A 12,948-nucleotide genomic window follows, 5' to 3' on the forward strand; every position below is an offset into this window, starting at 1 on the left:
TAAAGTGAAATAGGTGTGATAGTAGGAATATCATGTAATCTTATCCGAAAAATTCAGAAAATCAAGGAAAGAAAAAGAAAAAGAAAAGAATGACAATAAACATAGCTTCCTCAACATTGCTATCAATAGGTCTATATAATGAAATGTAGGTACATGTTAGCTGCTGTTACGAAACTACAGCTCATTCAAAATGAACTCACCAAGCTCAAAAACCATATAATAACCAATATTGCCGTCATCCGATACTTCAGGTTTCCCCAGTACCCTGATGGTGCCTCTTCGCTCAAAGTCTTTGCTCTCGACCTTGACTTCAACTCCTCTCCACTTCTTCTACGAGATGAACCGGCCGCTTCGTCATTCATTTCTTCTGGCTCGTCGTCATCATCATCCAAGCCTCCTCTCGACGTCGGAAGCCCTGGCTGCTGCTGCGACATGTTGGATCTTGGAGGTGTCCCCAAAACCCACCTAGATAGTGTAACAGTTGCACCTGCAACACGGTGACTGACATATAGGAACAGGATGGTGGCAAGGACAAAGTTAGATGTTCGCCCTGTCAAACCGAAAGCACCAAGACCCAATAGACCTTTCGTGTCTGCCGCCATCCAGATATGGTATTGAAGCGTAAATGTTTCAAGCGAACACCTTCCTAGCCATGAAAAGACTCTAGAGTGAGTGTTTCTCAACTGTGGCGTAGAATTACGTAAAGTGATGAATGATAGAATTGGAATAACGGATATGTATGGATGATATGCGTTGTACTCGTATTTGTCCTCTCTTGTCGCTTCAAAAAGAAGATACAGTACAAGACCGATAGTCGAAGCGATAGTAGCGTATTTTTTCGCGGATACCCACCCTAGCATTGATGTGTATGAATTTTCCTTGTTTCTATTGACCGCAATCGCTACAGCCATGCCGACAAAGACGATCCACATATCCAATGAGACCCTGAACCTCCATTCATTGACATCCCATTCTGTCCTCGCGAGGAAACCGACCAGTCTAAATATAGCTTCCAATACCCCCGGGAAGTGGGTCAATGTGGCCGAAAGGATGGCCGCGAGCACGATTTTGGCGGCGAGGAATTTAGTATTCGAGTTGTGCTGCTCTCCAACCCTCATAGTTGTAAACACAACCAAGAACCAGTACGAGCACAGCGGAGCGAAGTAGTAGAAAAGGTAGTTTGTGCCCATCATAAACGGGAGCACGCAACTCAGAAGGTTCAGCCTAACCAGTACTGATGCAGCTCTTTTCAATGAGTAATCCTTTTGGTTAAGGAAGTAGAGAGTATGTTCGTATCCAGTCATGAATAGATACGCAGCGATGATTACACGAATGAATCCATAAATAACAGTAATCTTTGATGCCCCTGTATAATGATAAATGAGAATGGCAAACTGCATCCACCCTTTCCACTCATCTGTCTGTAAACGGTTCAGAAAAGGTTGATCCGGGTTGGTTTCGGAGCTTTTACGAAGAGTAAAAAGTCCTACCGCAAGCGATAGTACGATTCCCCATAAAAAGTCCGAAGTGAAGTATTGCTTGTGAGCTTTGTTGAAAACTTGTGTACGATCCGCATAAAAGCAGTAAACGACAGCCAGGCCAAAAACCAGAAGAGCCCATGCCACCTCATCTGACGGAAGCCATGCAGCTTGGGCAATCGACTTTATTCCTGTCTTCTCATCTGAGAGATCCTCTAAGCATTTTGTCCATGAATAGCAGCTGGATGTCAAATTCTTACCTTTACTTCTCATGTAAAGAATTGCGGGAAGAAGCCCCAAAATGAACAAAAGGCCAATCCACTGAACGTGGTTCGGTGCACGGTACCTATTGCAGCACGTCTGATCATAAGGGTATTTGGTTGCTGTTACTGCATTACACCTTAAATTCAACAGCGCTTCCGCCTGCTTTTCTGCAATGCTATCTACCAAATGAATGCCCGAGCTTTCGTACACCTGTGGTAGATCGTTAATCATTTCGTGCCATGACCAGATAACATCTACGCCCTGAAAATCCGACAGCTGTTGAAGGTACTGGTTCATAGCTCTGATTTCTTGTGGAGTTATAGTCGCCTTGCGGTCGTCGTTAAGTTTGTTCCATGCTGGTACAATGACTGGAGCAATCAGTAAGAGATCCGATTCAGTCATGTCTGTCGTCCTGCGACCCTTTCTCATGTGCTGAACGACATCGTCGATGCTATCTTTCCACATCTTTAAACCATTCATATTTTCGTGCCTTGCATACCACAGTCCGGATCCCATCAAGAACAAAGCGGGGGGATTTCCAGATACATCCTGCACTTTTCCATCGCTATATGAAGAAAGTTCAGTGTGCAACCTGCTCGAATTGAGCCAGGGATCCCAGACAAATTCCAACTTGACATCGCTTTTTTCTACCGTTATATCAACATGCTTTTCGGCCGTTGCAGGGTTTGCTTTAGGATCCAACGCCTTCGCCACAGACCAGAAAACCTGTCGAATAGATGCATCCCCAATAAATAAAACCCGACGGTTTGCTAGGCAAGTTGAAACGTCGTCGGAGACGTATTTGTGCATCATACAGCCTGGAGGCTGCCAATTTTCGGGAACTATAGTTGAGTTTTCTGGGGGATAATCGAGCCATTCGCCTTCGTTGAGTATTGCGCCGCATTTGAATGGGTCTCTGGCATCTAGAAGTGGTTTTGAGGATGACCGTTAGAGATCTACAATTTACAAGTATTGTGGAACATGGTCACGCGACTAGACAACAAATTGGGAGGAGCTTACCGAACCAGCAGTAGCGTAAAGCCACACCCAGTAATGTAATACAGATGAACGCCGCAGAAATACGGTCGATAACGGCAGGCGTAAAGCATGAACGAGAGAAAAAGCGCACCATGATGAGGTAGACTCACATGCAATGATGGAAATAGGTGTGGAAAGTTGAAGGATGGAAGAGTGATGAAGCTATCGAATATTTTGGGGGGTTTATCAACCCGATCCTGAATCAGCCAAATGGTCAGGGAGCGTGGGGAGAAAAAAGGAGAAGATAGAACAGAGGGAAAGGGCCTACAACTCTGGACTGATTTCAATTCGACAAGCCTTGGAAAATAGACAGTTCTTGAGATGTACGTAGTCCCTGTATGGAATAATAAGGCACACGAGTACATACGCAGCTTCCCGACACGTTCAGGGGTCCTATTCATTAATTACCTCCATGCCTTCGTAGGGCCTTGGCGGTTCTGAGATCTGCAGCAGCCTGCCTAACAGCGCGTATCTTTGAGGCTGAGTTATGCGAACTTGGCGAACCCAAGCCTAAAGTCCCTTGTCTTCCCCACATCGTTCCAGAGTTTACAATACCTGAGTCCTGATCGCTACAACTTCCGCGATCCGAGTAGTTGAAACTTGAGGGGTCACATAGGCTAACAGGCATCTGCGGAAATTTAGCAGCACAACGCAACGAATTCAAACTGGAATGGACACATATGTAGATACATGCTCCAGAAGAACTTGAAGTATCGTGCCGGTTTTATTGGCATTTGGATATGGCTAGAGGCCTAGTACCTATCCGCAGAGACCTGCAACTAGTGCTTGGTCCTAATACTTGTGGCTCGTAGCAGGTGTGCAATACGTTCTCAAGCCTAGACGAGATCTTACCAATTGGTCAGTATATTCTACTCGTTAGATGTCAACTTCAAACACTTAATTTCAATATATAGTTAATGTATGTAATGGCCGGTACAATATCGCAATGGCAAAGATTGCCGCGACTATTATCACACTAGATCCCAGTCACGATCGAATACCGGACCGAGGCCATGAATGGCTCTCTGTTCAAAAGCTCAGAGGTATATGTATATATATTTATACGTATATTATGATTACGTCCCGGAATCTTGTATTTCAAACAGAGTACAGAAATATATTACACAATCACAGAAGATCACTCGGCTGAAATGCTATTTAAATATTCCTAGGTTTGGACATAATGAAATATTAGTCAACAATCGATGCTGCCAATGGTCCTGGAGCCCGGATTTGGCCAAAACTGATATCTAATTAGTCCCGATAAACGCCCAAGAACCCCGATGTAGGGAGGCTGTGCACAAATACCCAGGATATTAGCTGAGGGCTCAGTCGATATATAGATGACATCACTCAAGAGGGGAAATTCAATCTACTGCTCGGTTGAGTAATTTTAAAAGAGAAAGTACTAGTATTCTGACAGCAAACCCAGCATATATCCTATTCATAAACAGCCACGTCCAGTTAATTACATGTCCATATTCGCTAAAAGAAAGCACCCCATAAAGGTTTAAAAGACAAATTTTCATGCAGTACACACATATCGACATCGGAGGGGTGCATGTATGTCAGCCTCACCCGACCGACCAGTGATCCGGCACGTTCAATCACCCTCAGCTAGACTTCTCTGCTAGATATGGTCCAGTCCAGTCCGACCGACGGAGGAGATAGACCTAAAAACAATTCTTCTCCGTATCAACATAATGTCCGACCTCTAGGGATTGGGCCCGAAGATACCATCTACAGCAGAGACAGTCTCTCTCTACTAGTTTTGATTATTATAAAACACGGAAAAAGAAAATACGACCTACTAATCGAGATGAAGACTAAGACAACAAGGGATCCGAAGAAACATTGGAATCCAAAACTTGCTACCTAATCTGAGTGTGCGTTGGCACGAGCTGTCTCTCTACGACTAATATCTCTAAGCGGATTGCAATGCTCTATGATTCACTAGATCAAACCAATCAGGTGTTGCTGTGAGCTTTCTGCAACTTTCCCGTCTATTCTTCCCATGATAGGCAACAATCGAGTGATTTCCGATGATTAATTACGGCGAGCATGCACTGAGGACTCGATATAGCTCAAGTTGGTCGTTTGGGGGCAGATCTACACCTGCATAATACTAGAGTGCTTTTATTAATTTTTAAACAATTACTTTATACATATATGTAACTATAATACGGTAACTCTTTTAACTCATGTTGTTTTTACAAAGTTAATTTATCATATTTACAGACCACATCATCCTCGATATGCTAACAACATATACCTGAAGAGAGTAACAAGAAGGGGGGGGGCTCTTTGTTCTCAATCTTCTGACTCTACATGAGAAGAAAAGTCTACACTTCCTCTATATCCTTTCTCGTAGCCTCGTATCTCTTTCCTCTAAAGCTCCATACGCCCCAATTACCCTGGCTCAAATCCGTTGGGTCCGCACTAAACATCTTGGTCAACACGCATGTACTCAAAAAGTCCCAAATGATAGAAAACTTACTCATTAATATCCCACCTCAAACTCTTGAACCGGTTCTCCCCTGGCTCTAACAACATATCGAACTCTCCTTTGCACTTATCGTTGATCCAATTCACATCCCTTTCCATATCATTCTCTGTATATCCTGTCACAAGAACTGGGCATTTAGTCTCCAGCAATTTCGGTAAAGTGTTCTCCCACTCGGCTGCACTTCCAGGATGTCCCAACCCCGGGTGGAAAAGTACAAAGCAATCAAAGTAAGGGTCAAATGGCGCAAAGGTTCCCGTAGCGTGAAGAGTATGGTAGTGCTCAACAAATGTGCTGATCTTCATGTTATGGGATACACGTTCAACGATCGCCCCAAATGGATTGGAGTCGGTACGATCAGGGACCGGGAGTTCTGAAGATCGACCGTCGAGTGATTCAGGGCCAATGAAAACAAGATGAAAAGTAGATATAGGGAACATGTGGGTAAGTTGATGCCAGACTTCTCTGGGAAGAGAGGACTCAGCACGAGCACCGAGCATGAAAATTCGGACAGGTGGTGGAGTTATGCGAATCCCTTTCATGTCTTTTCCACCACCAGTTTTGGGGGGATGAAGGGTGTAGCGGAGAGCTTGGGGAATCAGCCGTGTTCATAGGATTTGTAGATAGATAAGATGATATATACCGCTTACACTCTTCAAGCCCTCAATAGTCAGTCTGTGGCGGAGGTTGTAGGGGCTAAGTTCGTGCAAGAAACTCGCGATTGTGATAGGGTATGTTAGAAGCCTAGTAACCTGGCGAAGAGATCTTGGATCATTGACAGCTCTGAAGTCGCGAGTATAGAGGAATGTATCCCAGTTTGTGAAGTTAATGAGGGCTTCATCCATCTGCTCACCCGGGTATTCAAACTCGGGAAAGAACCTGCCAGAGCGAAGATCATGATCGTCCTCATTCGCTTCCCTCAGAGCATCACAGATTAGAATATGGTTTTCGTAGTCCGCGGCCCAATGCTCCTCTGAGCAGTAAGTGGGGACACCGCAGTCAGAGCAAGTGAACTTCACATGCTGTAGAGAGCTAGCATGATCGGGGTGCGGGCAATATGCGGTACGCTTAATTGCAGCTGCACGTTCACGCATCGAAGGAGACGGCGACTTGTCCATAGGGTGAAAGAGGTTATTCGGTTTAAGGAGGATACGTGAGCCATCTGTATGTTCGTATACCGGATGATCGCTTGTAGAGGCTAATTCCGAGGGGAGGGGTGAGGTCTGAACATCCTTTTTACCTCCAAACATGGAGAGAAACGTGCGCTTCGATTGAAGAGATGGCAGAACCCCATTTTTCAAATTTCGTTGTGTACCGGAAAGGGCTGATGACGACAATGTCCTAGAGAATTGAGATTGAGGTCTGAGAAGTATCTCCGATGGACGAAGACGAGTCAAACATCTTGTGCAGGTTTGCGAGGGTCGCATGGAAGCAACTGGTAATTGAAATCTTCTGAAAATTATTTGTAAAAATTTATTCGACCGGTAATTACTGGGTAGACGACAATTTTGAGATTATGTATAGGTTGAAGTCGTTGTCTCAATGGAGGGGTGAGAGTTGACGTTAGACGTCTGTATTTCCGTGAGGAGGGTGGGATGATGATGTCGTGATGTCGCTTAACGCACCTGCATTCTGCCCATGGATGGCTAGATCTCCTGCGCTTGCGGCTCATGGCCTGTGGTTGACTAAGATCTTTCAAGAGAAGGACAGATGGCGGTTGTGAAACGTCTACCAAACACAACCAACTGACTAATTGTGCTGTGCTTTCCTTCGACGACAGAAAAGAAGGGGAAGCTGAGTAGGCTGCTGTACTCATATATTTACGCTTCCTGCAGCTATCCAGCTATAGCTATTGGAAATCTCATCTTTTGCCATCTACCTAACTGTTAGCTTCAACTATCTGATAATTCTCACTCATCCTAGCTTCTCGCTGCCCCGTACAGCTACATACCCCCTTCCTCCTTCCTAACGACCCGCATTCATCATGTCATACGAAGAGGCCTCTTCTTCCTCCTCCTCAAGTTCTCAAATTACTCCTAATGGCCCTTTAGCCCCAGAGACAATAGACCCTTCGTCCATACTGATTAAAGTCCTTTCGCCCGCGGAAAACTTCCCCACTGATCTTGCTTTTCGCGTGCTGCCAAAATCTACGATTGGAGAGCTCAAAAGTCGTATATCAACTACCTTGGATTCTCGGCCAGCAAATGACCTACAGCGCTTGATTTACAGGGGAAAGTTACTGACAGACCAACTTGTCATTGAGAACATCCTCGGGCTGGGTCCTGGAAAGGATGGGGGCGCTGGAGTATGACCTCCCTCGTTATTGCTGTTTTTAAGCATTGGTTCTGACCATCTAATTTTACTGCCCTTAGGATACACCCCAAGACGCATACACATTCCACCTGGTCATTCGCCCCTCGATAAATAGCCCCACAAGTCCCAGTCCTCCTCCGACTACTTTTCCGAACCCTGCACTCTTCGTAAACCCTCGTTCACCATTGTCGCACTCATCATCACCAGCTCCACCGGACAGGAGGCCAACAACCACACGTACTACAACCTCTACCATTACCCCAACCCCAAATTCATCGATAGTTACCACTACCACCCGTATAACAACAACCTCTGTGCTTGCGCGCAATGGCGGACCTTCTATCACCGGGGATAATTACGCGGGGATGGGAATTGACGAATTGCGACAGGCATTGCATCAGCGTACTTTAGATGCACGGCAGCAGCAGCGAGATTTTGACGCTGCTCGACAAAGGTTGAATGAGAGCTTGTCACGGGCGAACCAAGTTTTGGGCCAGAGAATTGTAACGGCAAGGCAGACAACCGGTTCCGCCTTGGGTGTGTCAGGTCAGAGCACTGGTATCTCGATTCCGGGCACAGGTGCCTCGGGATCTGGCTCAAGTACTCCAGCCCTAAGATATGGACCAGGTGGTATCCCGGTTCCCTCTACAGGAGTGCCAACGCCGCTTGCTGGTGAGAATGGGAATGCATCTAGGTCTTCGGGAGGACTTACAAGATCGGCCACGTCTGAGCAAATGAATCATACTTTGGAAGCTGAAGATGAAGTTAGACGGCGCGCACTGCTGGAATTACAAGAAGAAGAAATCAACCAACTTCCGACGACCGCAAGCTTTGCAACTGGCCCGAATCTTTTGGAGGATTTTTACGCTTCACCTCAACCACCGGTTGGAAGGAACTTTCTAGGAGGGAACAATCTGGTTTACATGCTCCAAGATGCCTCGGGAGTTCCTACTGCCTTGCTGGTAGGTCCTCCCGGAAGTGCAGGATATCCAGCTCCTCCGCCCCCCCTTCCTGCTTTCAACATCAACTGGGGCGCAGGGGGATTAGCCGATTTACCTGCAGTAGATCTCCGGGCCCCTCGCTGGCCTATACCAGACAATATCAACCACGGCGTCCATGGAAACAATATATTCCAGAACCCTGCTTTTGGGCAAGGCTTCGGATTCCAAAATCACCATCAAAATCACCATCAAGCTCATGCTCGGAATCACGGGAGGAGGCCAATCACTTTTGCTGATGTTCTTGCGGGGGTTCGAGCTCGTGCTACTCATTTCTGGCTCGCTGCTAGGTTAGCTGTATTTGTGATCTTATTTACTGGCAGTGGAGGATGGAGACGGATGTTATACTTGGGATCTATCGCTGTCTTAATCTTCAGTATGTTTACCCAGTAATGCAATTCTACATTTTCAGATGCAGTCGTTAATGTTACTTTAGTTTGGCAAACCGGTATCTTTAATGATTTCCTCCGCCCTTTAATGGAGGCCATCAACCCACCTCCCCCCAACCCTAACCTCAACCCTAATCCAGTTGCGGCTGCAGATGGCCCTAACCTCGAGCCTAACCCAACACAAACTCCACTAGCACGCGATCCCAATGGAAATCCCATTGGACCCGCTCAAACTGCCGGAATGCTTGTTGCACGGCGCGAAGATCGTGTCAGAGACATGATCCGTGGCGTAGAAAGAGGCATCACAATATTCTTGGCGAGTCTTATACCCGGACTCCACGAAAGACATGTTGACGCTGTTGAGGCGAGACAGAGGGAGGCGCAACAATTAAGGGATGCGCAAGAGGCTGCCAATGCTGAGCCCGAAACTGCGGTTGCTGAAGACCAGGCACCTGCCGCACCAGTAGGAGAAGACGGGCAAGAGGGCTTGGGGGCAGCTCCTCAAGCACCTGCGGTTGAGGTTCAACCGGAGGTCATCCGGGGACTGCTATAAATAGGTCAATTGGTAGTACTGTCGTCTTACTGTTTTTTTTTTGGCGGTTTGTTGATTCCAACTGGCGTGGAGCGGTGCTTTTATAGCCCCTCTCCTCTCATTAATTGTATCACTGTCACTGTTCGGAGTTCTGAATTGTATAGCTTTTTCTTTTGTGGTTCTGTGCAAAATGGTTTTATGTCCGAATCTCGATTTTCTTTGCAACTGCAGTCAGCGACATGCAGATAAATACCAACTTGCGCGCGGTATTTTGAATATGAATTTCTTCATTTTTTGCGGTTACATATGTACATACATAGTTTGAATTGGTAGAACAAATGCCGGGAGTGTATTGTGTTCTCACGTATGTACTAGTAGAGTGACAATACATGATCCACGCTAGAACCCCACATCCCATTCCCCACCAATCTCGGAGAAACAAAGTGGAGGCTCTGCAATGCCAAGAAACAACCCCTCAACGATAATGTTGCTCCCATCAACCCCACTAAGGTCCAGCCCCGCCAAAACTCAAAGTTGTCATTTTGACGAATCTTCATATATTTACTCGATAGATATGCCTAGCTACAAGATTGTTGTTTTCGAGGGTACGTGCCAGCACCCATCTTACATGCGCGCCCACCTTGTGCTGATATAAGATCGTTCATGCAGGTGACCACTGTGGTCCGGAGGTCACCAAGGAGGCTATCAAGGTCAACCAAAACTCAATTAGGCACTAAAATTATAACGTTGAAAGTTAATAATCTTTATGAAAATATAGGCTCTCAAAGTTGTTGCCGCTAGCAACCCTGATATTGAATTCGACTTTCAGCCTCACTTGTTGGGTGGTGTAGGTTTAATTCCTTTTTCCCAACTGGCCTAAGGAATTAGGGTATTAATTGTACGTATAACTAGGCTTCAATTGATGCGATTGGCACCGCCCTCGGGGATGAAGCTCTCTCTGCCGCTAAAGCAGCCGATGCCGTCCTCTTGGGCGCTGTCGGTGGACCCGTATGTTCCTTTCCACCCCAATAGCCTTACACCCTACCAATCTACGAGTGCTGACCAATTCCCTAATTCGCAGAAATGGGGAACCGGCGCTGTTCGCCCTGAGCAGGGTCTCTTGAAGCTCCGCAAGGAAATGGGCACCTTCGGCAACCTCCGTCCTTGCAACTTCGCAGCCGAATCGCTGATCCAATTCTCACCGCTCAAGGAGTCTGTCTGCCGCGGTGTCGACTTCAACATCATCCGTGAACTAACCGGAGGAATCTACTTCGGTGACCGCAAAGAGGATGACGGTGATGGTTACGCCTACGACATTGAGCCTTACCACCGTCACGAGGTTGAGCGTATCACCCGCTTAGCTGGTCACCTAGCTATGCAACACAACCCCCCGCTCCCTGTGTGGAGTTTGGACAAGGCGAATGTCCTTGCTACCTCTCGCTTGTGGAGAAAAACCGTCGACGATGTTATGACCAAGGAGTTCCCGACCATCAAGTACGGCCACCAGTTGATTGACTCTGCGGCTATGTTGATGGTCAAGAACCCCCGCGCGCTGAACGGAATTATTGTTACGAGTAACTTGTTTGGAGACATCATCAGTGACGAGGCCAGTGTCATTCCAGGAAGTTTGGGACTCTTGCCTAGTGCAAGTTTGTCGGGCATCCCGGATGGTACGACTAAGGTTAATGGTATCTACGAGCCTATTCACGGATCTGCTCCAGATATCGCTGGTAAAGGTAGGCTATTTGGTCTCTTTGATTACCACGGATAATTACTTACTTTTGATAGGGATTGTCAACCCTGTTGCCGCTATTCTGTCATGTGCCATGATGCTCAGGTATTCCCTAAACCTCCCCAAGGAGGCTGTAGCCATCGAAGATGCTGTGCGCAAGGTCCTTGACATGGGCGTCAGCACTGGCGACATCGGTGGAAAGGCCACCACTGCTGAGGTCGGTGACAAGATCGCCGAGGTTCTTGCCGAGATTTTGAAGGCATGAGTGATAAATGGTGATTATTCGGTTTATTTACGGACTGTAGTCATTTGACTCGCCATTTGTTCAAAGCAAAAAAATAAAATAAAAGCATCTAAAAAGTTTTGATATATTAGGAAAGGTTTAATTATATGTGGGTGCTCAAATGCATTGAAGCCAAGAAAAACAGTGCAATTGTTCTAACGCCTGTGATATGATGTTTTCTCCGAAACGCCTTATGCCATAATTTGCCGACTATCTCAATTCTAACTCTGATATCATTTTACCTGACATAAAAGGAATTTCCTCCTGGTCGACGCTTGGACTAGAGTACATGTAGTTCCTTAGTTTAATACTAAATCATATGTATTTGGTGGTGGACTTACGGTTCCAGAGAGAATATCTGCAGCCCGCGAACATGGGTATCTTTTCCATTTTGATGGTTCGCATGAATGCAAACCTGAATAAGGAAAGTTCGAAGTTGTCCACTAAAGAAAGTCAATTCAAACTCCATAAGTAAAATGTATGAGACGTACTCCTTATGAACACCTTCTAAAGGAACGTCGATCCAGCCACTCGGCTGTTCAAAGTTCATAGTGGTGACTTCTTGCAAATCATGATATCCGGTTCCGGACATGATTGAGATTTTTGTCGGGGTGTACGACTCATCATTCTCAAAATCGAGGAACATCCGGATACGCTTAACGAATACTCGTTTAGCGAAGTGAATATTAATCATATGTGGTTGAGGGCCATCTGACCTGTTATATCAGAATTAGTCAACTGTAACAAAATAAAAGCATTGTATGATAAGACTTGCTGCCAGAAGAGATTTGTATCCTCATCTCTCAGTTGTTCCACGCCATTTCCAGGCTTGGCAGTAGAGACAGTCCAAGAGGCAAGGTTCCCGATCTCCTTCAACCCCTCCAGTGATGCCTCAGGCACTGTGATGACTCCACAAATATTAGTCTTACGCCAGGGTGCCCAGCATACAACAGGATGGGAATCTAACTGCTGCTTCCACCGGTGGTTTCTTGTTCGTCGTCATCGTCTTCCTCATCCTCCTCATCCTCATCCTCATCCTCATCCTCATCCTCATCCTCATCCTCATCCTCATCCTCATCCTCATCCTCGTCTTCCTCTTCATCCTCATCTTCGTCTTCATCATCCTCATCCTCCTGTGAGATTGTGTCTTCGTCCCCATCGTCATCCTCGGTCAGAATTGGCGATGGCGAGTTTCTATTACTGATAGGACTCTGACGGCCCCCATAATGGGGGTTGTGTTCGCGGATCCTGGGCGGCATTGTTGCTACCAAATTCTGGGGAGACGCGTTGAGGGGGGAGGTCGAAGCACCTACTAATATTAAAGACGTGAATAGGATCACGTGCGTGATCTACTGAATGCATGAATTGATGGTGCCTCACGCGAAGTCCGGGTAAATCAGCTCAAAGCTCTGATTTAA

At 46.3% G+C, this 12,948-nt stretch overlaps 5 protein-coding genes across 5 annotated transcripts; 2 read left to right on the plus strand and 3 right to left on the minus strand.

The window, feature by feature from the left end:
* Nucleotides 1-122: 122 nt before the first annotated feature.
* On the minus strand, nucleotides 123-2,874 carry H6S33_005907 (uncharacterized protein; the record flags this gene model as incomplete). The annotated part of the gene is made up of 4 exons (XM_044837305.1): nucleotides 123-131; nucleotides 201-501; nucleotides 853-2,665; nucleotides 2,763-2,874. 4 exons carry the CDS (start codon nucleotides 2,872-2,874, stop codon nucleotides 123-125), a joined length of 2,235 nt encoding a protein of 744 aa, XP_044699216.1.
* Nucleotides 2,875-5,122: 2,248 nt separating this feature from the next.
* Nucleotides 5,123-6,710, minus strand: H6S33_005908 (uncharacterized protein; the record flags this gene model as incomplete). The annotated part of the gene is made up of 4 exons (XM_044837306.1): nucleotides 5,123-5,219; nucleotides 5,278-5,872; nucleotides 5,927-6,066; nucleotides 6,163-6,710. The coding sequence occupies 4 exons, from the start codon at nucleotides 6,708-6,710 to the stop codon at nucleotides 5,123-5,125; spliced, it is 1,380 nt and encodes a 459-aa protein (XP_044699217.1).
* A 557-nt stretch (nucleotides 6,711-7,267) lies between these two features.
* H6S33_005909 (uncharacterized protein) lies at nucleotides 7,268-9,536 on the plus strand (the record flags this gene model as incomplete). Its single annotated transcript, XM_044837307.1, has 3 exons — nucleotides 7,268-7,588; nucleotides 7,656-8,970; nucleotides 9,031-9,536. 3 exons carry the CDS (start codon nucleotides 7,268-7,270, stop codon nucleotides 9,534-9,536), a joined length of 2,142 nt encoding a protein of 713 aa, XP_044699218.1.
* Nucleotides 9,537-10,089: 553 nt separating this feature from the next.
* H6S33_005910 (uncharacterized protein) lies at nucleotides 10,090-11,512 on the plus strand (the record flags this gene model as incomplete). The annotated part of the gene is made up of 6 exons (XM_044837308.1): nucleotides 10,090-10,120; nucleotides 10,185-10,225; nucleotides 10,294-10,362; nucleotides 10,428-10,523; nucleotides 10,597-11,251; nucleotides 11,304-11,512. 6 exons carry the CDS (start codon nucleotides 10,090-10,092, stop codon nucleotides 11,510-11,512), a joined length of 1,101 nt encoding a protein of 366 aa, XP_044699219.1.
* Nucleotides 11,513-11,740: 228 nt separating this feature from the next.
* On the minus strand, nucleotides 11,741-12,789 carry H6S33_005911 (uncharacterized protein; the record flags this gene model as incomplete). The annotated part of the gene is made up of 5 exons (XM_044837309.1): nucleotides 11,741-11,810; nucleotides 11,872-11,973; nucleotides 12,022-12,246; nucleotides 12,306-12,429; nucleotides 12,498-12,789. 5 exons carry the CDS (start codon nucleotides 12,787-12,789, stop codon nucleotides 11,741-11,743), a joined length of 813 nt encoding a protein of 270 aa, XP_044699220.1.
* Between the last annotated feature and the right edge of the window lie 159 nt (nucleotides 12,790-12,948).

The sequence above is a fragment of the Morchella sextelata genome, assembly GCF_020137385.1.
Source record: "Morchella sextelata strain SCLS chromosome Unknown scls_2, whole genome shotgun sequence".
Taxonomy (NCBI): domain Eukaryota; kingdom Fungi; phylum Ascomycota; class Pezizomycetes; order Pezizales; family Morchellaceae; genus Morchella; species Morchella sextelata.